This window comes from Mesoplodon bidens (assembly GCF_964165515.1).
Source record: "Mesoplodon bidens genome assembly, chromosome: 7".
Classification (NCBI taxonomy): domain Eukaryota; kingdom Metazoa; phylum Chordata; class Mammalia; order Artiodactyla; family Ziphiidae; genus Mesoplodon; species Mesoplodon bidens.
Window position 1 is genome coordinate 78,820,330 of NC_138164.1, and position 22,729 is coordinate 78,843,058.

A 22,729-nucleotide genomic window follows, 5' to 3' on the forward strand; every position below is an offset into this window, starting at 1 on the left:
GGGGAAACATGGGGGGAAGGGATAAATTAGGAGATTGGGATTAACATATACACACTACTATATATAAAATAGATAACTAATAAGGATCTACTGTATAGCACAGGGAACACTACTCAGTATTCTTTAATAACCAATATGGGAAAAGAATCTGAAAAACAATGGATATATATATAGAGATATATATAGATATATATAGCTGATATATAACATTCACTTTGCTGTACACCTGAAACTAACACAACATTGTAAATCAACTACACTTCAATAAAAATTTTTTTTAATAAAAAAATTAAAATAAAATAAAAGGCAGTGGAAATAGTGGACTCAGTATCCATGTTCTCAGGGTTTGGAAAAGTTGACAGTGGGGATGGGTTATGGGTGTGCAGAGAGGTGCATGTGCTGGAGACTTGCACTGTCCCTTAATAGAAGCTGAGCTCTGGATTGACACACTATCAACTACCACAGGGATTTGCTCTGCTTTCAGTAAACTAGAGGCATCTGAGGCTTCCCTGGAAACTGGGCAGAAGAAACATGCTGGATATATAAAGGCTGATGACAGAGAGAGGGTTTCCCTTCCCCCAGTCTCCCCTCCCATGTTGCCACAGGGGGCTGTATTTGTGTCTGGGCCCTGGGGTTTCACCCCATCACATTTGGTTCCTCTTGGTTCCATCTCCTAACATTCTATCCTGCCACGTCTTCTCTGCCCTCGTTACAGTTATCTAGCCTTTCCAAACCCTATCCTCTCTCAGGGCTTGTCTCTACATCCCTGCACTGAGCAAGATATCCTGATAACCTTCTTATCTCTCACTGCCTTAGCTCCTCAGCTTTGTGTGGTACCATTTCAAATCAGAGCAAGCGTGAAGTCCTGTGGAGTATTTAGCTCCAGAGGACAGGGGTGCTTTGTTTCAGCAATCCTTGCCTACCTGGAACACCATGAAATGAGAAAGAACAGTGTGTCCCTTTTGGGTTTCTTAGATCACAATCTCTGAGAGGACATCTGTCAACAAAGCACGAAAGTTCTCGCGTCTTATGCACTGTTGAACGAGGTGATGACAACGGCCGCATCCTCGTTTCAGCCCCTTCTAGAAGCAGGAAGGACTCTATTGAATCACAAGTCACATTCCGGAAGCAAAAACTTCAAATTAGTCTTCTGGTTACAATACAGGGGAGAATAATGGCGCTAATATGGTGTGGCTTTTCTGAATTGCTAAAGAATGTTTATGGTTAAAATCAATGTGATTAATTCCATTGTCAGGAAAAAAACCTGTCAGGTCCCTGGCTGTGGCTGAGGGTTTTGCTTCTGTCTACAGCTGATGGAAACCTCTCCCAGGGCCTCTGAGTTCTCCATAGGGATGGGCTCACACACAAAGGACCAGAGCTTTGTTTGCAGGTTTTATTTCAGTCTTTAAAACTTTCTTTTTCCCTCACAGCTTGAAACATAACTTATAGTTGAACATGTTCAGTGGCTAAACCTCTATGACTTAATATTTTCTTTTTTAAAAAATAGACAAAACCCCCAGGCTCAAGAATCAAGAACTTTCCACAGGAATATTCAAGATGGGGGGAGCTTAAAAGTGCAAAATAAAGACATGGAAAGCTGAGGGAATAAACTTTCATGAAGATTTGGGGCAGGGGCAGGGCACAGATTTAATTTACATCTGGGTTTGTGCCTCTCACTGGGTGTTCTTTTCCATTTCTCCTTTTATTACAAAGATTACCACCCCTGACTTCTCATAAGCTGAGAGGTAGAGTTCTGGAAAGCAGGTAGTGTCAAGAGGATAGAGGCTCTAGCAGCTACCCAGATCCAGTCCGGTTTCCTGCTGATGGGCGTGCTGTGTGAAAAAGGACGAAGAGGTGATCAGATGATCCTTGACCCTCTCTGGCACTTATCCTGCTTCTTCGCGGCACTGGAGACGAGTATAAGAAACCCATCCTTCATGGCATAGGTCTGGTTCCTCTGATTGCTGTCCAGGGAAAAGGGTGCAGGTGTGTGTGTTTACACGTGTCCAGGAGGTGGCCTGAGGTGAGACCCTTCTGTGTGTCACATACTTAGGCTACAAATCAGTCGTGTAGATCAACTGCTCTCTCACCTTCTGAGTCAAGTAGTGACTTTGGAGCTCTGCTCTAGATCACTGATAGCCCCAAAAGATCCCTTCCCGTAACCCCAGGTTCAGTATTCAGGGAAAAGCCTCATACTAACATCTCCAGGTAACTTCTGGAAAAGATGTGGACACTGGGGACTTGAAGAGAGGGAGAAGAGAATGTTCTAGCTCTCCTTCATGTTTGTGTGGGTAAATTTGCAGCTGAGGGCTGGGGACACAGCTACTAAGCTCAAATTCCACCAATAATTGGGATGGTACCTTTGATCTGTAGCTAAGGATGTTGGGGAGGGAAAAGAGAATGGAAGATAAATTCATGCCTGCTTTAGAGCTTGCCGAAAGGAAGCTGGGATGGAGAAACTCAGGCAAACACGGTGGCCAACAACTTCAGAGAATAACAGCCAAGGCCGGCTGTGATCCTGTCCCCACCTTCACCTGGAGCCCCAATACCCCAGGGTACTTTACATTTTCCAGGACTCAGCACAATACTTATTGCTTTCTAGGCTCTGGAAGATTCCTCATGCTTTCCTTCCATTGCTCGGAGTGCTCTGTGCTACTGTGGGCCTCACTTGATACCCTGAGGGTGAGGTAGGTGAGGGCCAAGTGTTCCTCAGCCCAGTTGGGAGCAAGCAAGGCTCTGACTTGACAGGAAGTATGACTGGCTGAGGGGGAGAGATTGACTTACCATTGTCCCTCCCACCATGCAGGCCCAGCCTTCACATAGGTAGTGTCACCCAACTTGTCAGGGGGTCACTTGGAAGCCAGACTCTGCCCATGGTGGAGATGAACTGTTCTCCTCACACTGGCCTACACTGGGGCCGTAGAAGGGGAAAATCTAATTAACATTGGAGTAAGAGAGAACGAGAGAGATCATTTTCTCCCTGTTCCTTGTTCCCAGTGCTGGTCCCTGTGGAACAAATTAAGCTCTTCTCCCTAAAGCTCCAGGCCACAGAGGGGAGGGTCCTTTCCCTGATCTGAGCAGGTGCTCTAATGCCTCAGCTCTCACAATAGCTCCCACAGCAGAGGGCTGGAGGAGGCCACAGGCAGAGAAGACCGGAGCACAGAGAGCTCGTTCTGGTGTTGGCTGCACACGTGATCCGGAAATACTCTGGCCTCTGGTACGGGGACCCCTCCAATGGCCATCCCCCCACCAGAGCAGAGCGTAGTGAGGAAGCAGCCAGGGCCTGCACGGGGCCACTGCCAATGCGTCCGCATGGCCCGGGAGCCGCAGCCAAGCACAGCTCTGGCTCAGAGCCTCCACCCCTCTCCTCTTTGAACTCCATGCCACTGGAACTGCCTTCATCCAATCCAGAGTTCAGCTCAGGCAGTCAACCTTGCCAACATCCAGCTGTCCCATCAGGAACCAGTGTGTGGTACAAGAGGCTCGGGGTGGACTGGCCACGTTTGCTCCTTTCGTTGGGAGATAACGTTTTCCTCTTGAGGTAGGAATGTAACTGGGCCCAGCCTTGGTTAACACTCCACATCTTGCAGCTCGATCTCCTCCGTTGTGCTTTCTGCAAAGCAAAAGACACATCCGTGAGTTGCCAATCGGCCGGGGGTGGTTTCTTGGTGAGAACAAGATGACAAGGGCCACGTTTGGCCATCCAAGCCGTGAATCGATTATCACAAGGCCCAGAGAATTACCTTTGAGCTTGTGTCTTCTCTTCCTCTGGAATTTATACGCACACTTATTACAAACCCACATGAGGCTGATTAACACTGCAGCCACGGCAGCGAGAAGAGCAAGGAAGACAGCGACAAAGTGGAGGTCTTCGTAGAGGATCTCTACGGGGCGGGGGGAGGGGAGGGGGAGATAACGTCTCTTTTAATATCATGAAGTCGGCCTCCGCACACTCACAGTTCTGAGAGGCGCCGGGCCCCTGGGGGTGTCTTACCCGACACGTGCAGTACGATGGTGCCAAACTGACTGCTCCCCAGGTGCTCGGTCACCGTGATGACGTAGTAGCCGGAATCCCTTACGCCCACACTGAAGAGCTGGATGGAGCCGTTGTCGAAGGTGCAGACCCTGTCCTTGTGGCTTTGGGAGATGTTGGCCTGAGTCCCTGGCTTCCACTCCACAATCTTCTGCACTCCCCAGTTGGACGTATACTTCCATTCGATAGTGGGGATGCCATGGCAGGAGTATGCAACCGAGAGCAGGATGTCCTCTTCCACTGTGGCATTGATGGCTGCCTGGGGAATGTACAGGGACACGCCCTGACCTGCGGGATGGAGTGCTAGACTTGGCGCCACTCATATGGACTCACAGTGAAGTGAACTTCTATAACACATTCATTTATTTAGCATGTATTTATTGAGTGCCTATTACATGCCAGGCTCTCTTCTAGTTCCAATGTTGATGGTACAATGGTGAATGTCAGGGACTGAATGTTTGTATCCCCCCCCCCCAATTTCTGTGTTGAAGCCCTAACCCCCCAGTGTGGCTGTATTTGGAGATGGGGTCTCTAAGGAAGTAATTAGGGTTAAATGAGGTCATAAGGGTGGGCCCTGCTCCAGTTGGATGTCTTTTTTTTTTTTTCCTGCCGTGCCGAATGCCATGTGGGATCTTAGTTCCCCGACCAGGGATTGAACCTGAGTCCCCTTCTTTGGGAGCGTGGAGTCTTAACCACTGGACAGCCAGGGAAGTCCCCTGCATTGATGTCTTCATAAGAAAAGTCTCCCTCTCTCTCTCATTCTCCCTCGCTCTCTCTCATTCTCTCTCCATGGGCTCATATGGAAAAGGACCATTTGAGGTCACAGTGAGAAAGCAGCTGTGTACAAGCCAGGAAGAGAGTTCTCCTCGGAAACCAAACCCTGCCAGAACCTTGATCTTGGACTTTCCAGCCTCCAAACTGTGCAAAAATAAACTTCTGTTGCTTAAGGCCCCCAGTCTGTGATATTTTGTTATCGCAGCCCAAGCTAGGACAGTGAACAAAACACAAGGTTACTATTCACTATTCCCTAGAGCTTCCATTGTATAAGGGAGACACACAAGGGTTAAACAAACACATGAGATCATTTTAGATAACAAGTGCTTTAAAGATAATAAAATAGGGTACTAGTGGTGGGTGGGGATGGAGGTGGTACACAACATGAGACAGGATGGTCAGAGAGGACCTCGCTGAGGAAATGAACTGGAACCCAAACGACAGGGAGGGCAAGGAGGCAGCCACGCGAAGACACACGTTTCAGGCAGAGGGAACAACTACAGAGAGTGAGGTGAGAGTGAACTGGTATGTCTGAGGGACAGAAAGAAGGCCAGAATGCAGGATGCAGGGAGTCATGGGGTGAGTTCAGGAGACAAGGCTGGAGAGCTAGGCAGGACTTGGGTCATGACGTGAGAGTCAGGGGTGGGTTTTACTCAAGGGTGATGGGAAGCCATAGGAAGGCTTAGGTGGGAAGGTGACATTCTCCATTAAGCTTGAGAAAGTCCGCTGTGGAGAACATCTGGGGGTGAGGGGACCAGAGCAGAGGCAGGAAGAACAGTCAGGTGGCTGCCGCAGAGACTAGATAAGAGATGGAGACATAGCCTTGGATACAATGAAGGGTGGTCTGATTTAGGATGCATTTGGAAGGAAAGAGGACAGAACATGCTGATAACTAGCCTTGGCAGTGGGCGAGGCAAAGAGGCATCAAGCCGAGATTTCTGCATGAGTGTGTAGATGAACAGTAGAGCCACTGGCTAAGATAATGTATGTCATGAAATATTTTATTAAGTAGGTACCATGCACAGGCCCTGCGCTAACTGCTTTACACACGCCATGTCATTAAAGTGTCACAGAACCCACTACAATTCCATCAAGGATATAAGAAACTTCAGTGTCAACAGGATTAAGTAGCTTGTCCAAGTTGACCCTGCAAGGCTGAGGTTCACACAAGGGCTGCTGACTCCAAAGGTCAGATATTTAACCTCTATGCTCAAGTCAAAGGTCAGTGGTTGGCAGTTAAGGGTACAGAATGTGACAAATCCCCTCCACCTCCACCCTCCCCACACAGAGAACGGTCAGGGCTGGCTGGAGACTGGATAGTGAATAGGGCAGGATTCAAGCTGGAGCCCATGCCTCTGTTTCCACCTCTACTTCCTGTTTAGCCCCTCACTCTTTGGGTGCCCAGTTGCCCCTGGGCCCCTGCTGTGTGGCTCCAGGTAACCACGCCTGTTACTTTTCCAGACTTTTCTCATTGTCCTCTCCCATGCCCAGAATATCCCATTACCATCCCTCTCCTAAGGCTCGGCTAAGTGGCTGGAGATAATCCGATAGGTTCCATGCTGAAAAACTGGGAGGTAATAATGGTTTTCAAGAGTTATAGCTGCCAGGACTTCCCTGGTAGTCCAATGGTTAAAAATCTGCCTTGCAATGCAGGGGACACAGGTTCAATCCCTGGTCGGGGAATTAAGGTCCCATACGCCATGGGGCAACTAAGCCTACACGCCACAACTACTGAGCCCGCTCACTCTGGAGCCCACGTCACAACTAGACAGCCCATGTGCCGCAACTGCTGAGGCTTCACAGCACAACTAGAGAGAAGCCTGTGAGCCTCAACGAAAGATCCTGAATGCCGCAATGAAGATCCCGCATGCCACAGCTAAGAACCGTCACAGCCAAAAAAAAAAAAAAATTACAGCTGCCACGTAACAGAAAAATATTTTGTTCCCAGCCCTATTTTAAAAAATGTTAAACTCACAGAAAGATTGAAAGCCAAGTACAATTAACATCTATATACCCTCTCCTAAATTCACCAATTATTAACATTTTGCCGCATTTGCTTTTTCTCTCTCTCTCTCAGGTAGAAAACAGAGGTCAAGTTCCAGGTCAGCCCTTGGAGGGCAGGAATTAGGTGTTTTCTTCATCTCAGTGTTCCCTGTACCCAGCACAATGCCTGACACATAGTGATTGGCCAATAAACGTTTGTTGAATGAATAAGTGAATGACTAATTATAGCAGCAAGAAGGCGAGCCGATCTGATAGAAATGTTGCTGCTTGGGTGGTTTGAAAAATTAGGCACGTCTAAAAGCTTATACACACATAGCAAAGAGAACTGTAATTTACTCAAGGCTTTATGTGCCCATTGCTTTATTATCTATTTATTATGTACTTTAAAATCCTTCTCTTTTTATTTTTTACAGGAGTCAGGAACATGCCCATGTAGCTAGGAAATGGCAAAGGTGGGATTTGCATGCAGTTCTGTCTGATTCAAAACCCACAGTTTTTCCACTCTACTTGGTGACTACTGATCTATCATCTATTTATCTATATTTTCTGATTTCCTTGACCTCACATATGAGCAGCTGGGATTATGATTACCATAAGATTTGGAAAACCATATTTAGAACTAATGACAAATCTGGATCATCAACTATTTGTATTACATGTACATCCTGTGTTAACCATGTTAGTCAAGGTTACTGACAGACTAGTCTCCTGGGAGAGTAGCAGCCCTTTTAATAGCCTTAGGGAACCTCCATTTTGAGCCTTTCAGTTATTTTGTCCCAAGAAACAGCAAAACTGAAAAACAAAAATAACATGCCCAAGTTTCTCAGATGCAGACACAGTTGGAAGCTGGCCAACTGGTACTTGTTAGCTTCTATATTTCCTTTTGACTAGAAAACCCTCTTCCTAATCTGACAAATTAATCAGGCATTTAACTAGGTTTTAGGAACAAAGAGTTCCTCTTCTTCCTGACACACAGAAGTAAGAATAAATGGTCTATGGCAAAGATGGAACGTGAACAGTTCCAAGAGTTTAAAGGCAAACTGCGTGTCAACTGTTTAAAAAGTTGAATTAATGAGTAACCACTCCTGCAACTCATGCTAAAATCATTCCAGGGCTTCCCTGGTGGCGCAGTGGTTGAGAGTCCTCCAGCCGATGCAGGGGACACGGGTTCGTGCCCCAGTCTGGGAAGATCCCACATGCCGTGGAGCGGCTGGTCCCGTGAGCCATGGCCGCTGAGTCTGCACATCCGGAGCCTGTGCTCCGCAACGGGAGAGGCCACAGCAGTGAGAGGCCCACGTACCACAAAAAAAAAAAAAAAATCATTCCAGAACAAGTCCAGAGAAACTTAGTGGCTAGGCCAATAGTCAGACCTGGCTCAAATGTTCTACTCAAGGAGGTTGATGCAATAAATCAGCTTTTATGTGTAAAATGGATGCCAGGCAGCCATGAACAAGAATGAACTTTGTGCAGACAAGGGAAGATATCTATGACATGTTACTCAGTTAAAAAATAAATTTATAAAACAATATGCTATGATCTTATTTACATTTGTGTAACTATGTGCTAACATGTATATATTTAGTATGGAAAAATGTTGGAGTAATATATGCTATATTAACAGGGATTATCCGTTAGAGATTGGATGGCACCAGAAATTTTCCAAGTTATATATTCATATCATTTTGCATTTTCACATTGATTAAATTGATAATAAAAAAAATGTTTTAAAAATCATTTAAAGTTCTCCTGATTAGACTAAGATATCTGGTGAGCAAAGTTTAAAGTTTAAAAGTTTACCTTGCTTTAGGGCTTCCCTGGTGGCGCAGTGGTTGAGAGTCCGCCTGCCGATGCGGGGTACGCGGGTTCGTGCCCCGGTCGGGGAGGTCCCACGTGCTTTGGAGCGGCTAGGCTCGTGAGCCATGGCCGCTGAGCCTGCGCGTCCGGAGCCTGTACTCCGCAACGGGAGAGGCCACAGCAGTGAGAGGCCCGCATACCGCGAAAAAAAAAAAAAAAAAGTTTACCTTGCTTTTCATCTTTACTTGAATTCTATGTGGAGAGAAGAAAAAAACTAAATTCTACCAATTTCCCAGAAAGATGTAGATGCTTCCTTTAAGGAAGAGGTCACGTAACTGACGACATTAGCAGGGCAGAAGTCACTGGAACCTGAACGAAGGGGCTTCCAGAAAGCCTGATTTCCTAGAGCTGGTGACACCCCTTGGGAACTAATCAAAGAGAAAGTACCAGGCAGGTGAAGCCAGATACTGAGCAACAGGCTAGAATCTAATACTCTAATCTAATCTAAAAGGAGTAATCCTTACTCCTTTTCTTACAAGTAAATTACAGAGGTAGCGCTTTGCTGCTTTTAAAAATTTATTATTTAAGAAGGATATATTTCCTGAAATCACAATAAAGGTTAATACTGTTCACACCACAATTTGGGGGGGACAACAGCATCAATTAAAGGGGAGACAGATATTGCCTGCCATGGAGGATTCACCTTAATCAAGACAACTCATTTTTTAATTTTTTTTGTGGTACGCGGGTCTCTCACTGCTGTGGCCTCTTCTGTTGCGGAGCACAGGCTCTGGACGCGCAGGCTCAGCGGCCATGGCTCATGGGCCCAGGTGCTCCGCGGCATGTGGGATCTTCCCGGACCAGGGCACGAACCCGTGTCCGCTGCATCGGCAGGCGGACTCCCAACCACTGCGCCACCCGGGAAGTCCCAGGACAACTCATTTTCATCTCACTTATCTGGAAAGCCACTTATCCAGCCAGTGTGATCATCAGATGAGAACCAGGAAACAAGCATCATCGTCATCAGCATCCTTATCAAGACTGTAGGCAACTAAACTAGAAGTCAGAAAGCCTAGTTTAGGGGTCCTAATTCAGAAGTACTGGAGCAGGTTGGTGAAGTGATGAGTCACATCACAAAAGGGTTATTCCAGGTGCGGTGAGGTGTGGTGGAGATACCTGATGTGGGAGGATCCACACAGGCTCACCCTGGGGACCTCTTAGCTGTCGAGACCTAGAGACGGCGCCTTCACTGCTGAGAGCCCCGGCTTCCTCCGCTGTGGAATGAGGACTGGAAAACCTCGGGAGGAGGGCTGTGAGGATGAGGTGACACAACACATGTAAGGCCCAGTGGGGCTGAGCACAAGGTACCCGTCCAGGAGCTGCAGTCCCCACTGCTCACCCCTCTCCATCAGTGTGTCACCAGCCTCAGGTGACCAACCCTCATGGTTTGCCCAGGGCTGAGAGTCTCCCCAGGATTCAACAGTTTCAGTGCTAAAATCAGGACAGTCATGGGCAAAACAGGACAGCTGGTCACCCCATCTGAGACTCAAAGAAACGTTGAAGAGCAAAGAGAAAACTCTAAGGTAGACAACAGCTGATTTCTGAGGCACCCAAGGGGGCTCCACAGTGGGGGTGTAGAGACAGCCAGCTCTGGGTAGACAGAGAGGACAAAAGCCCTTCTTCCCTTAACCCTTTGGCTTCCGAACACATCTCCCATGGGTCAGCAATCTCACCACATCCCCTTTTTAGTGGGGACCGCCCATCAGTGACTGAGCCCAGTCCCACACTCGCCACGCTTCCTCCATGGCAGGGCACTGGCTCATGGGCGCTGGCCTGGTGAAGAGTATATCATCACCCCCATTTTAGAGAGGAGCAAGGTCAAGCCACTGAGGTTAGGTAATCTGTGCAATGTCACAGTAAGTGGCTGAGTAGAGATGGAAATCGGGGTATTCTTCCACTGTCCTGATAATAAGCCAGGATGTTTGCAGGAGCTGGGGAATGGGGAAGACATCATTACAGTTGAGGCTTGAAGAATACGATTCTGAAAGGGAGGAAGGGCAATCCCAGCTAAGAAAGAAATGAGCCCACCTGGAGGAGCATGATGGATCCTCATGTTGGGGACCTGGTGAGTAAGAAACAAAGATGGGCTATACCACGAGGAATCTGTCACAGGCTGGGGATCAGCCGAAGGAGTTATCCGAGTTATCAGTGAGGCCCTAGGATGGTATTCAAGTAGAAGCATGGTGTGCTCTAAACTGGGCTTCAGGAAGGGCAATCTGGCAGCAGAATTGACGATTTCATCATCTACACACCTCACCTGCACGGCCCTGGGCTCACTGCATGTGCTTGTCCTATGCACCTTCAGGAGAGCTCATAGCTGGAGCCCAAACAAGTGGGAACAGCTTAAGGTGCTGAGTGTGGCCAGACTTGGGCCAGTCTCTGGCCCGGACTGGGGAGACGGGATGGTGGGAGCAGCAGGAAGTACACACGTGCGTGGTAGATCTGCCCTAGGACCGTGAGATCTTTGCTGGGAGAACTCGTTTCTGATTCATCTCAGAAACACCAGTGTCCAGCACAAGGTCTGGCACTTCATAGGTGCTCATGACATGCCTGTATGAAAGAATGAATGAAGAATAAACAAATATGTGTGCCCTGCCTGTTGAACTGCTGCCCATTTGGAGAGATCAGGAAAGTAAGGGGTTGGATCTGTATTGAGTTGAGGGGGCATCAGGTCTGGCTGAGGGAGAGCTGGCAAGACCCCTTTCCCAGCCCCAAGTTTGCTGAGAGTCAAATAGCTAGGAGGAGAAATGGGATGGTTTTAAGTGGCAACTAATATATCCATGTCCCTGCCTAACTTCTGCTATTCCTGAAACAAGCGAGCCTGGAATTTCAGACACACAGCTTCATGAGGGGCCAACACAGAAACCCCAAATAATGGCTTTTAGGTTTAGATGCCATGACTAGTGTTGATGACTGACATCTGCATACAATTTACAGGGTACCTAACCCTCCTGTTAGCTCAGGTAGTAATTCCCCCTCTTGGTGCCTGATTACTCAGATACCAAAGAGCTCAGCTCCTCCCTGAGGGAGCTCCTCCCACCCCCCACCCCACCCCGATATTGCCATATAATGGCCTTGGGAAGTCACCCAGATGTCAGCCAAACCCAAACAAAATGGACAGATACAGGTTTAGATGAAGGCTGGCAGGCTGCTTTCCTTCATCAGGTTCCTGTACTTATACCCCAACCAGAAAAATCACTCCAAAAGAGCAAGAGCCACCGTTTCTACTGGTAACACTTGTTAAGTACTAGCTGTCATACACATTTATCACAGCTCAGTGAAACCCAGGCTGGGAAAGTCGAATGACTTGGCTGCCATCAGACAGGGAACAATGAGAGAGTTTGATAACATTATGTTGCCACCAGTGTGCAAAAGTTATACCCAATCATTACTGTGGAGATTATAAATGGGTATAATCTGCTTGAAGGGCAACATGTTGAAACCTATAGAAATATTAAATAGCACATACCTCTTGACCCAGAAATGTTACTTTTAGGAACTTATCCTACAAGTAATAAGGGCACATAGATGCAAAGTTATAAGTGTACATATTGTCAATTGCAGTAGCAAAAGACTGGTGACAACCTATGTGTTCACAGGTAAAGGAAAACTGTTTCTTACTCCAAAAAGAACACTTCTGACACTTACTACCTGAAGTTAGTGCAGGCTCCACAGGTTAAGGGCTCAGTCTCACAAGACTGCTCCCCATTTCAGACACCAATCACAAGTCCAGGCTTCCTATACTTCTGACCAACTGGGTATAAATTGGAGGCTCCCATGACACCCTCTTCAGGTTTGATAATTTGCTAGAACAGCTCACAGAACTCAGGAAAGCACTTTACTTACTATGAGTACTTTATTATAAGGGATACAACTGAGGAACAGCCACATGGAAGAGATGCCACAGGGCAAGCTATGTTGGAAGGAGTGTGGATCCCCCATATCCTCTTGGGCCACACTGCCCTCCCAATACCTCCATGTGTTCACCAGCCCAGAATCTCTCCCAACTCCCTTCAGTTAGGGTTTTTTTGGGGAGATCCCATGACATAGGCATGATTAAATCATTGGCAATTGGTGATTAACTCAATCCCCAGCCCTTCTCCCTTCCTGGGAGGTCAGGGATGGGGCTAAGATTCCAACTTTCTAATCACATGGTTGGTTTCTCTGCAAACGAGCCCTCATCTTCCAAGAGTCACATCATTAACAATCAAAAAAACACTCATCACTCTGGAGAATCCAAGGGTCTTAGAAGCTTATGTGTCTGGAACCAGAGACTAAGACCAAATATTATAACAAAATATGGTCCTATCGCTGCTATCACCCAGGAAATTACTAGGTTTTTAGGAGCTCTGTGTCAGGAATCAGGAGCAGAGACCAAATATATATTTCTTATTAAGTCAGAACTGGTTAAATAAATTATCAGTATTCACACTTGGGAATACTACAGCGGCACTTTTTTTTTTTTTTGCGGTACGCGGGCCTCTCACTGTTGTGGCCTCTCCCATTGCGGAGAACAGGCTCTGGACGCACAGGCTCAGCAGCCACGGCTCACGGGTCCAGCCGCTCCGTGGCATGTGAGATCTTCCCGGACCAGGGCACGAACCCATGTCCCCTGCATCGGCAGGTGGACTCCCAACCACTGCACCACCAGGGAAGCCCTGCAGCGGCACTTTTAAAATGAGGTAGATCTACATGCACTGATATTCGATGATCTCAAAAATAATGAAAAAGCACAGAGCAGAACAGTGTGTAGAGACTGTTCCCATTTGAGTAAAGTAATGATATGTATATATGTGTGTGCGCACACACACACAGAAATCTGCACATTTATCCATAAAATGCACAGAACATCTCCCAAAGGGTATTCTAAAAATCAGGTGCCATGGTTCTCTTTGGGGAGGGGACTGGGTGTCTGGGGTGGAAGAAAGCTTTACATTTCATTTTATATCCTTTTGAACAGTTAGAATATTTTAGTGAGTTTGTGAATTACTTAAAGAAAAACAATAAATAAAATGAATGCCAAGATTGGGTCAGAGTCCCATATTTTTCACATTTGATAATGTTAGTGATTCACATATACACAATTGACAAAGTACTTCACAGGCACTATCTCAACCTGTGAGACAGGCAGGGGACTGGGGTTAAGGACCCATGCTTTTTGCTTCATAGGTACTTACTTATTTGATCACTAAATGTATGCACTCAAACATAGGAGCACCTAAATACATAAAACAAATATTAACAGACATAAAGGGATAAATCGACAGTACCACAATAACAGTAGGGGACTTTAATACCCCACTACGTCAATGGACAGATCATTCAGACAGAAAATCAATAAGGAAATACTGGCCTTAAATGACACATTAGACCAGAGGCACTTAATAGATATATAAAGAATATTCCATCCCAAAACAGCAGAATACACATTCTTTTTAAGTGCACACAGAACATTCTCCAGGATAGATCACATGCTAGGCCACAAAACAAGTCTCAGTAAATTTAAGAAAAGTGAAATCATATCAACCATCTTTTCTGGCTACAATGCTATGAGACTAGAAATCAACTATAAGGGAAAAACACTGCAAAAACCACAAAAACATGGAGGCTAAGCAATGTGCTACTAAACAACCAATGGGTCACTAAAGAAATCAAAGAAGAAATTTTAAAAAATACTTGGAGACAAAGAAAACACAGTGATCCAAAATCTACGGGTTGCAGCAAAGGCAGTTCTAAGAGGGAAGTTTATAGCAATACAAACTTACCTCAGGAAACAAACAAAAAAAACCTCAAATAACAACCTAACCTTACACCTAAAGGAAATAGAAAAAGAAGAAGAACAAAAAAACAAAATTAGAAGGAAAGAAATCATAAAGATCAGAGCAGAAATAAATAGAGATTTAAAAAAATAGAAAAAAAATCAATGAAACTAAGAGCTGGTTCTTTGAAAAGATAAACAAAATTGTACCATTAGATAGACTCATCAAGAAAAAAAGAGAAAGGGCCCAAATCAATAAGGTCAGAAATGAAAAAGAAGTTACAACTGACACTACAGAAATACAAAGGCTCATAAGAGATTACTACTAATAACTTTATACCAATAAAATGGACAACCTAGAAGAAATGGACAAATTCTTAGAAACATACAATCTCCCAAGACTGAAGCAAGAAGAAATAGAAAATATCCACAGAGTAATTAACAGTAAGGAAGTTGAATCAGTAATTTTAAAAACTCCCAAAAAACAAAATTCCAGGATCAGATGGCTTCACAGGTGAGTTCTACCACACATTTAGAGAAGAATTAACACCTATCCTTCTGAAACTGTTCCAAAAAATTGCAGATGATGGAACTCTTCCAAACTCATCTACTAGGCTAGCCATCACCCTGATACCAAAACCAGGCAAAGATATCACACACACACAAAAAAAAACACAGGCCAATATCACTGATGAACATAGAGGTAAAATCCTCAACAAAATACTAGCAAACAGGGGCTTCCCTGGTGGCACAGTGGTTAAAAATCCACCTGCCAGGGCTTCCCTGGTGGCGCAGTGGTTGAGAATCTGCCTGCTAATGCAGGGGACACGGGTTCGAGCCCTGATCTGGGAAGATCCCACATGTCACGGAGCAACTAGGCCCGTGAGCCACAACTACTGAGCCTGCGCATCTGGAGCCTGTACTCCACAACAAGAGAGGCCACGATAGTGAGAGGCCCACGCACCACGATGAAGAGTGGCCCCCACTTGCCACAACTGGAGAAAGCCCTCGCACAGAAACGAAGAACCAACACAGCAAAAATAAATAAACTAATTAAAAAAAAAAATCCACCTGCCAATGCAGGGGACATGGGTTCGAGCCCTGGTCTGGGAAGATCCCACATGCCGCGAAGCAACTAAGCCCATGCGTCACAACAACTGAGCCTGCACTCTACAGCCCATGAGCCACACCTACTGAAGCCTGCACGCCTACAGCCCGGGCTCCTCAACAAGAGAAGCTACCACAATGGGAAGCCTGCACACTGCAACAAAGAGTAGCCCCTGCTTGCCGCAACTGGAGAAGGCCCGCATGCAGCAATGAAGACCCAACGCAGCCAAAAAAAATAAAAATAAATTAATTAATTAATTAAAAAAAATACTAGCAAACCAAATCCAACAATACATTAAAACAATCATACACCATGATCAAGTGTGATTTATACCAGGGATGCAAGAACAGTTCAACATTAGAAAATCAATATGATATGTCACATTAATAAACTGAAGAATAAAAACCATATGCTCATCTCAACAGATGCAGAAAAAACTTTTGACAAAATTCAACATCCGTTTATTATAAAACTCTCCAGAAAGTGGGCATAGAGGGAACATACCTCAACATAATAAAGGTCATATATAACGTACCTACAGCTAACATCATACTCAATGGTGAAAAGCTAAAAGCATTTCCTCTAAGATCACGAACAAGACAAGGATTCCCACTCTTGCCACGTTTATTCAACATAGTATAGTAAGTCCTAGCAACAGCAATCAGAGAAGAAAAAGAAATAAAAGGCATCCAAATTGGAAAGGAAGAAGTAAAATTGTCACTGTTTGCATGATATTATACATGATAATATACAAAGAAAATCCTAAAGATACCAGCAAAAACCTATAGAGCTCATTAATTAATTTGGTAAAATTGCAGGGTACAAAATTAATATACAGAAATCTGTTGCATTTCTATACACTAACAACAAACTATCTGGTAGAAAAATTAAGGAAACAATCCCATTTACCAACACATCAAAAAGAATAAAATACCTAGGAATAAACCTACCTAAGGAGGTAAAACACCTGTACTCAGAAAACTATAAGACACTGTTGTCTTCAATGAAACTGAAGACAACCCAAACAGATGGGAAGATATACTATGGTAAGATGGATTGAAAGAATTAATACTGTCAAAATGTCCAAAGTATCCAAGGCTATCTACAGATTCAATGCAATCCCTATCAAAACAATGGCAATTTTCTCAGAACTATAACAAGTAATTTTAAAATTTGTATGGAAACACAAAAGACCCCAAGTAGCCAAACAATCTTGAGAAAGAAGAACAAAAATGGAGGTATCATGCTCCCTGACTTCAGACTATACTACAAAGCTACAGTAATCAAAACAGTGTAGTACTGGCACAAAAACAGATGCAAAGATTAATGGAACTGAATAGAGAGCTCAGAAATAAACCCATGCACCTATGTTCAATTAATCTATGATAAAGGAGGCAAGAATACACAGTGGAGGAAAGACAGTCTCTTCAATAAACGGTGCTGGGAAAACTGAACAGTTACATGTAAAAGAATGAAATTAGAACATTTTCTCACACCATACACAAAAATAAACTCAAAATGGATTAAAGACCTAAATGTAAGACCTGAAACTGTAAAACTCCTGGAAGAACACATAGGCAGAACACTATTTGACATAAAACATAGCAATATTTCTTTGATCTGTCTCCTAAGGTAAAGGAAACAAAAGCAAAAATAAACAAACAGGATCTAAGTAAACTTAAAAGCTTTTGCACAGCAAAGGAAACCACTGACAAAAAAACCAAACAAAAACACACAACTGAATGGGAGAAAATATTTGCAAATGATATAACGAATAAGGGGTTAATATTCAAAATATATAAACAGCTCATACAACTCACTATAAAAAAAACCCCAAACAACCCAATTAAGAAATGGGCAGAAGACCTGAATAGAAATTTTTCCAAAGAAGACACACAGAAGGCCAATAGGCCCATGAAAATATGCTCAACATGGCTAATCAGGGAAATGTAAATCAAAACCACAATGAGGACTTCCCTGGTGGCACAGTGGTTAAGAATCCGCCTGCCAACTCAGGGGACACGGGTTCGAGCCCTGGTCCGGGAAGATCCCACATGCCACGGAGTAACTAAGCCCGTGCGCCACAACTACTGAGCCTGTGCTCTAGAGCCCATGAGCCACAACTACTGAGCCTACGTGCCACAACTACTGAAGCCTAGGCTCCTAGAGCCCATGCTCTGCAACAAGAGAAGCCTCCACAATGAGAAGCCCACACACTGCAACGAAGAGGAGTCCCTGCTCACCGCAACTAGAGAAAGCCTGAGTGCAGCAACGAAGACCCAAAGCAACCAAAAATAAATAAATTAATTAAAAGAAACAATAATACATAAATATAAATATATATATATTAAAAAAAACACAATGAGGTATCACCTCACACCTGTCAAATGGCCATCATCAAAAACTACAAATAACAAATGTTGGTGAGGATGTGGAGAAAAGGGAACCGCTGGACACTGTGGCAGGAATGTCAAGTGGTGCAGCCACTGTGGAAAACACTATGGAGGGTCCTCAAAAAACTGAAAATAGAACTACCATATGACCCAGAAATTCCACTCCTGGGTATATATCCAAAGAAAACAATAACACTAACTTGAAAAGATATATGCACCCAATGTTCATAGCAGCATTATTTATAATAGCCAAGATATGGAAGCAACCTAAGTGTCCATCAACAGATGAATGGATAAAGAAAATGTGGTATAAATACACAGTTTATATTGAATATTAACCCTAAAAAAGAATGAAATTTTGCCACTTGCAACAACATGGATGGACTTAGAGGGTATTATGCTCAGTGAAATAAGTCAGATAGAGAAAGACAAATACTGTATGACATCACTTATAAGTGGAATCTAAAAAATAAAACTAGTGAATATACCAAAACAGAAACACTCACAGATACAGAGAACAAACTAGTGGTTACCAGTGGGAAGAGGGAAGGGGGAGGGGCAAAATAGGGGTAGGGGATTAAGAGATACAAAGTACTATATATAAAATAAATAAGCTACAAGGATATATTGTACAGCACAGGGAATATAGCCAATATTTTAAACTATAAGTGGATTATAATCAATAAAATTTTTGAATCACAATGTTATATACCTGAAACTAATACTGTAAATCAACTATACTTCAATTTAAAAAAAGATAGTTGGTGATCAGAATGTTTTACAATCAAAATCTTATTAAGCCAGCAGTATATTTATTCATGAAAAAAAATGAGGAAACTGAGGCTGAGTCACAGTATAAGTGTCCAAATCCCTGACAAGTAGAAAATCAGAGCTGAGACTGGAACCCAACTCTCCTTTCACTGCTCCACAGCTGCCTCTAATAAGATAAGGCACTTTGAATATAGAGGTGGAGTTTTTCACTTCTTTTATGTTTCCCAAAATAGCACATCACTCAGTGCTGTTAAGGACTTGGGAGACAGATGTGACAAGAAGCAAGAGTCTAGACCTGGGCTTTCCCATATGGTAGCTGCAAGCCACAGTAGCTATTGAGCACTTGAAATTAGCTAGTCCAAATTGAGATGTGCTCTAAATGTAAAATACACACCAGATTTTTTGTTTGTTTGTTTGTTTGTTTTTGCGGTACGCGGGCCTCTCACTGTTGTGGCCTCTCCCGTTGTGGAGCACAGGCTCCAGGAGCACAGGCTCCAGGAGCACAGGCTCAGCGGCCATGGCTCACGGGCCCAGCCGCTCCGCGGCACGAACCCGTGTCCCCTGCATCGGCAGGCGGACTCTCAACCACTGCGCCACCAGGGAAGCCCCACACCAGATTTTGAAGACTTGGTACTTAGCATGATAAACAGAATGTAAAATATCTCATTAATAAGTTTTTATATTGAATACATGTAGAAATAATATTTTAGACATATTGGGTAAAACAAAATATATTAAAATTAACTGTGCCTGTTTCTTTTTTAATGTGACCACTAGAAAATTTAGAATTACACATGTCTTGCATGTGTGGCTCACATTATATTTCTATTGGATACCATTGGTTTAGACCATCACTCCTCCACCCGCTTCAGAAAAATCCTCTTCCCTTGAGTTTGTTTCACCCTCTCCCCTCCTCGTCATCGTGAGTACTCTGGTCCCCCAGTCTCCTCTTTACTCTTCAAACACGTTGGCAACTCTACTGCAAGGCATGGCATCATCCTACATACCTCCAGCATTAGGAGATTCTCCTAATTCTATTCTGACATCTACAAGAAGATTCTCCTTCTACCTCGGTCTCCAGTAGAGCAGCCTGCTCTGACCACAACCTTCTCTCCTTCCTGTTTACTGTTCAACATCTCCCACTGGCCTCCTCAGTCCTTCCACTCCAGCTCTCTCTCTGTTTCCCAGTCCATCATTCTCACATCCCGCCCTCTCCAGCCTGGGTTCCATAGCCCATCATGTCCCAAACACTCTTGCCAAGATTCTTCAAACTCCAGTGGCCTCTGTCTTTTAATCACATCTACTAGCAAAACCCTCACCCTGGATCAACAGCTCTTCACTTCCTCCCTGCCCAGACCTGAGACCTGAGCAGTCAGCACGGCAGGAGAACATCCCACGGCCGACACTCTCCAGAACAAGAGCGCACACGGTTTCCAGTGCACATTCGAGAGGGCCCTCCGGACTGCCCACCTTACTGTATTGTTCACGTAAATTCACTCTTCCTTTCTCCATGGTTATTATGTCCCTCCAATCTCTTTTTTTTTTTTTTTTTTTTTTTTGCAGTACGTGGGCCTCTCACCACTGTGGCCTCTCCCGTTGCAGAGCACAGGCTCTGGACGCGCAGGCCCATCGGCCATGGCCCACGGGCCCAGCCGCTCCACGGCACATGGGATCCTCCCGGACCAGGGCACGAACCCGCATCCCCTGCACCGGCAGGTGGACTCTCAACCACTGCGCCACCAGGGAATCCCCCCTCCAATCTCTTTGACCTCCAAATTCCTCCTCATTCCCAGCAGACGACCTCGTCCTCCTGGGACACCACTGAGCACCCTCTCCTGCTTGCAACGCCCTGTGGCTCCTGGGCCACCACACTCACCCAATGTTCTCATCAGCTCCTTTTCTGCCGGCAGAGAGGAAACGCCGCCCGTCTCCCCAGATGCTGGGGAGGCACACCTGCCTGTGGGGACCGAGGGTGGCAGAGGAGGGCAAGATGCCGGCTGGGGAAGCCCTGGAATCAGAAGACCCAGTACTGTTTCAGCTGCTCCAGGCCCTAGCTGAACAACAGCGCAAATCCCCTCCCCTATCTGAGCCACTATTTCCTCATTTGTAATTAAGGATTATCATGGCTTGGCTGTTAATGATTCAATTAAAAAAAAATGTAGGTGAGAGAACTTGATGGCCAGGAACAATTCCAGGGGGCACAGGAGCTCCCTTCTCTGATTTTTCTCCCAGACTCAATCCAGTCTCTCCCCATTCAACAAGCATTTGGGAAAGTAAGTCAAGGGGACTGACACTGATGGAGCACCAGCCCGGAGTCACACATGCTACATGCAAATCCATAATTAGCTCCTTTGGCATCTGATCAGCTCCACCCAATCTCTTCTCAGAACCCCGCAGAGAAGGCCCAGCAAACCCACCTCCCCAGTCAGCAGACTGGACCAAGGGGAACCACCTGATCTAATCTAGCTATTGTCAATCTTTGAATATTAGGCCATTTGGGGAAGCTTTTAAAAATCCTACCCTGGACTATGAGTTTAGAATCTATGGGGATGAGACCAAAGCTTCTGTGATTTTTTTTTTTTTTTTTTTTTTTTTTTGCAGTATGTGGGCCTCTCACTGTCGTGGCCTCTCCCGCTGCGGAGCACAGGCTCCGGACGCGCAGGCTCAGCGGCCATGGCTCACGGGCCCAGCCGCTCCGCGGCATGTGGGATCTTCCCAGACCGGGGCACGAACCCGTGTCCCCTGCATCGGCAGGCGGACTCTCAACCACTGCGCCACCAGGGAAGCCCACCTCTGTGCTTTTTAAAAGTCCCCACATGATTCTAGTGTACAGCCAAGACTGAAAACCACTGAACGAATCCACACTAAGGGGTTAGCAGCTGAAGCCCAGGCCCACTTCCTAGGGGCATTTAACATTGCCTAAACCAAAGGAATGAAGGGTCATTGTGTGAAAAAGGAATGTTTGAGGCCCTGTGACAGCCTTTCAGCAAGATATTTGGGGGAAATGGGCTCTTTCTGGCATCCCTCAAATTTTATTATATCTGGTCCTATTTCTAGAGATGCTTCTGGGTTAGGGAGGAAGATCGAGTGACCTAAGTATTTCCCTTTGCCTCCTCTACTGTCTGCAATGTTATAAGGCAATGGTTCTCAACATTTAGTTGCATCAGAACCACCTGGAGGGCTTATTGAAACAATTGCTGGGCCCCATCCCTAGTCTCTCATTCAGCAGGTCTGGGGTGAGGCCCTAGAGTTTGCATCACTAACAAGTTCCTAGGTAATGCTGCTGCTGGTCCCAGGACAACACCCTTAGAACTCTGGGCAAAGGGGACACTGAGGATGCTCCTAGGAGCCCTGAAAGCTGGCCCCTCCTCTCCTTCCCGAGCACAGTTAATACCACTTCTGCCAGGCAGGGGAAGAGCCTCTGCTGCAGAACGTCTCATCTTGGAGGAGGGAAGACTTGAGACACCCAGTCATTGCCAGAACAAGCACCAGTGTGTAAAGACTGAAAGAAGATGGGTTCCGGTGAAGAGAACTGAGAGAGTGTGTGTATAAACGCATGCATTCATAGACCTGGAGTCAGGCAGACTTATCCTCAACATTTAAGTCTGCCAATAACAGCTGTGTGATCTGGGGTAAATTTGTTTCTTTCAGAATCTGTTACCGTACCAATGAAATAAGTATACTATAATAGGGTTGTGCCCACCTCCAGCAGCAGAATGAAGTTTAAGGGAGGCAAGACATATAAGGAGCTTATCACAGTTTCTAACACTTGGTGCCCATTCAATCATTATTGAACAATTATTCTTCAAAGACTGAGAATTCTTTGAAGATGCACTGAGCTGCTTATTGAGGTAGTGAGCTCCCCATCCTCATGGGTGTGTAAGCAGAAGCTGGAGCTGTACCAGGGACTGAAGCAGTAGATCTGAGACTGGGAGCTGGAGTGTTGCGTGAAGGAGGCTCGTTCTTCCAGCCCAAATTACATAACACGTATAGAACTTGAATCAGCATTTGTAAATCTGTGATCCACTTGTGGA

At 45.3% G+C, this 22,729-nt stretch overlaps 1 protein-coding gene across 1 annotated transcript in view; it reads right to left on the reverse strand.

The window, feature by feature from the left end:
* Positions 1–231: 231 nt before the first annotated feature.
* The window catches only part of VSTM5 (V-set and transmembrane domain containing 5), a 32,691-nt gene continuing 10,193 nt past the window's right edge, over positions 232–22,729 (reverse strand). Inside the window, exons 2-4 of the mRNA XM_081240887.1 lie at positions 3,995–4,321; positions 3,744–3,884; positions 232–3,613 (exon numbers count right to left, since the gene is read on the reverse strand). Coding sequence (XP_081097013.1) covers positions 3,570–3,613; positions 3,744–3,884; positions 3,995–4,321 — 512 coding nt within the window. The 3' untranslated portion in view covers positions 232–3,569. The remainder of the gene's footprint in view (positions 3,614–3,743; positions 3,885–3,994; positions 4,322–22,729) is intronic.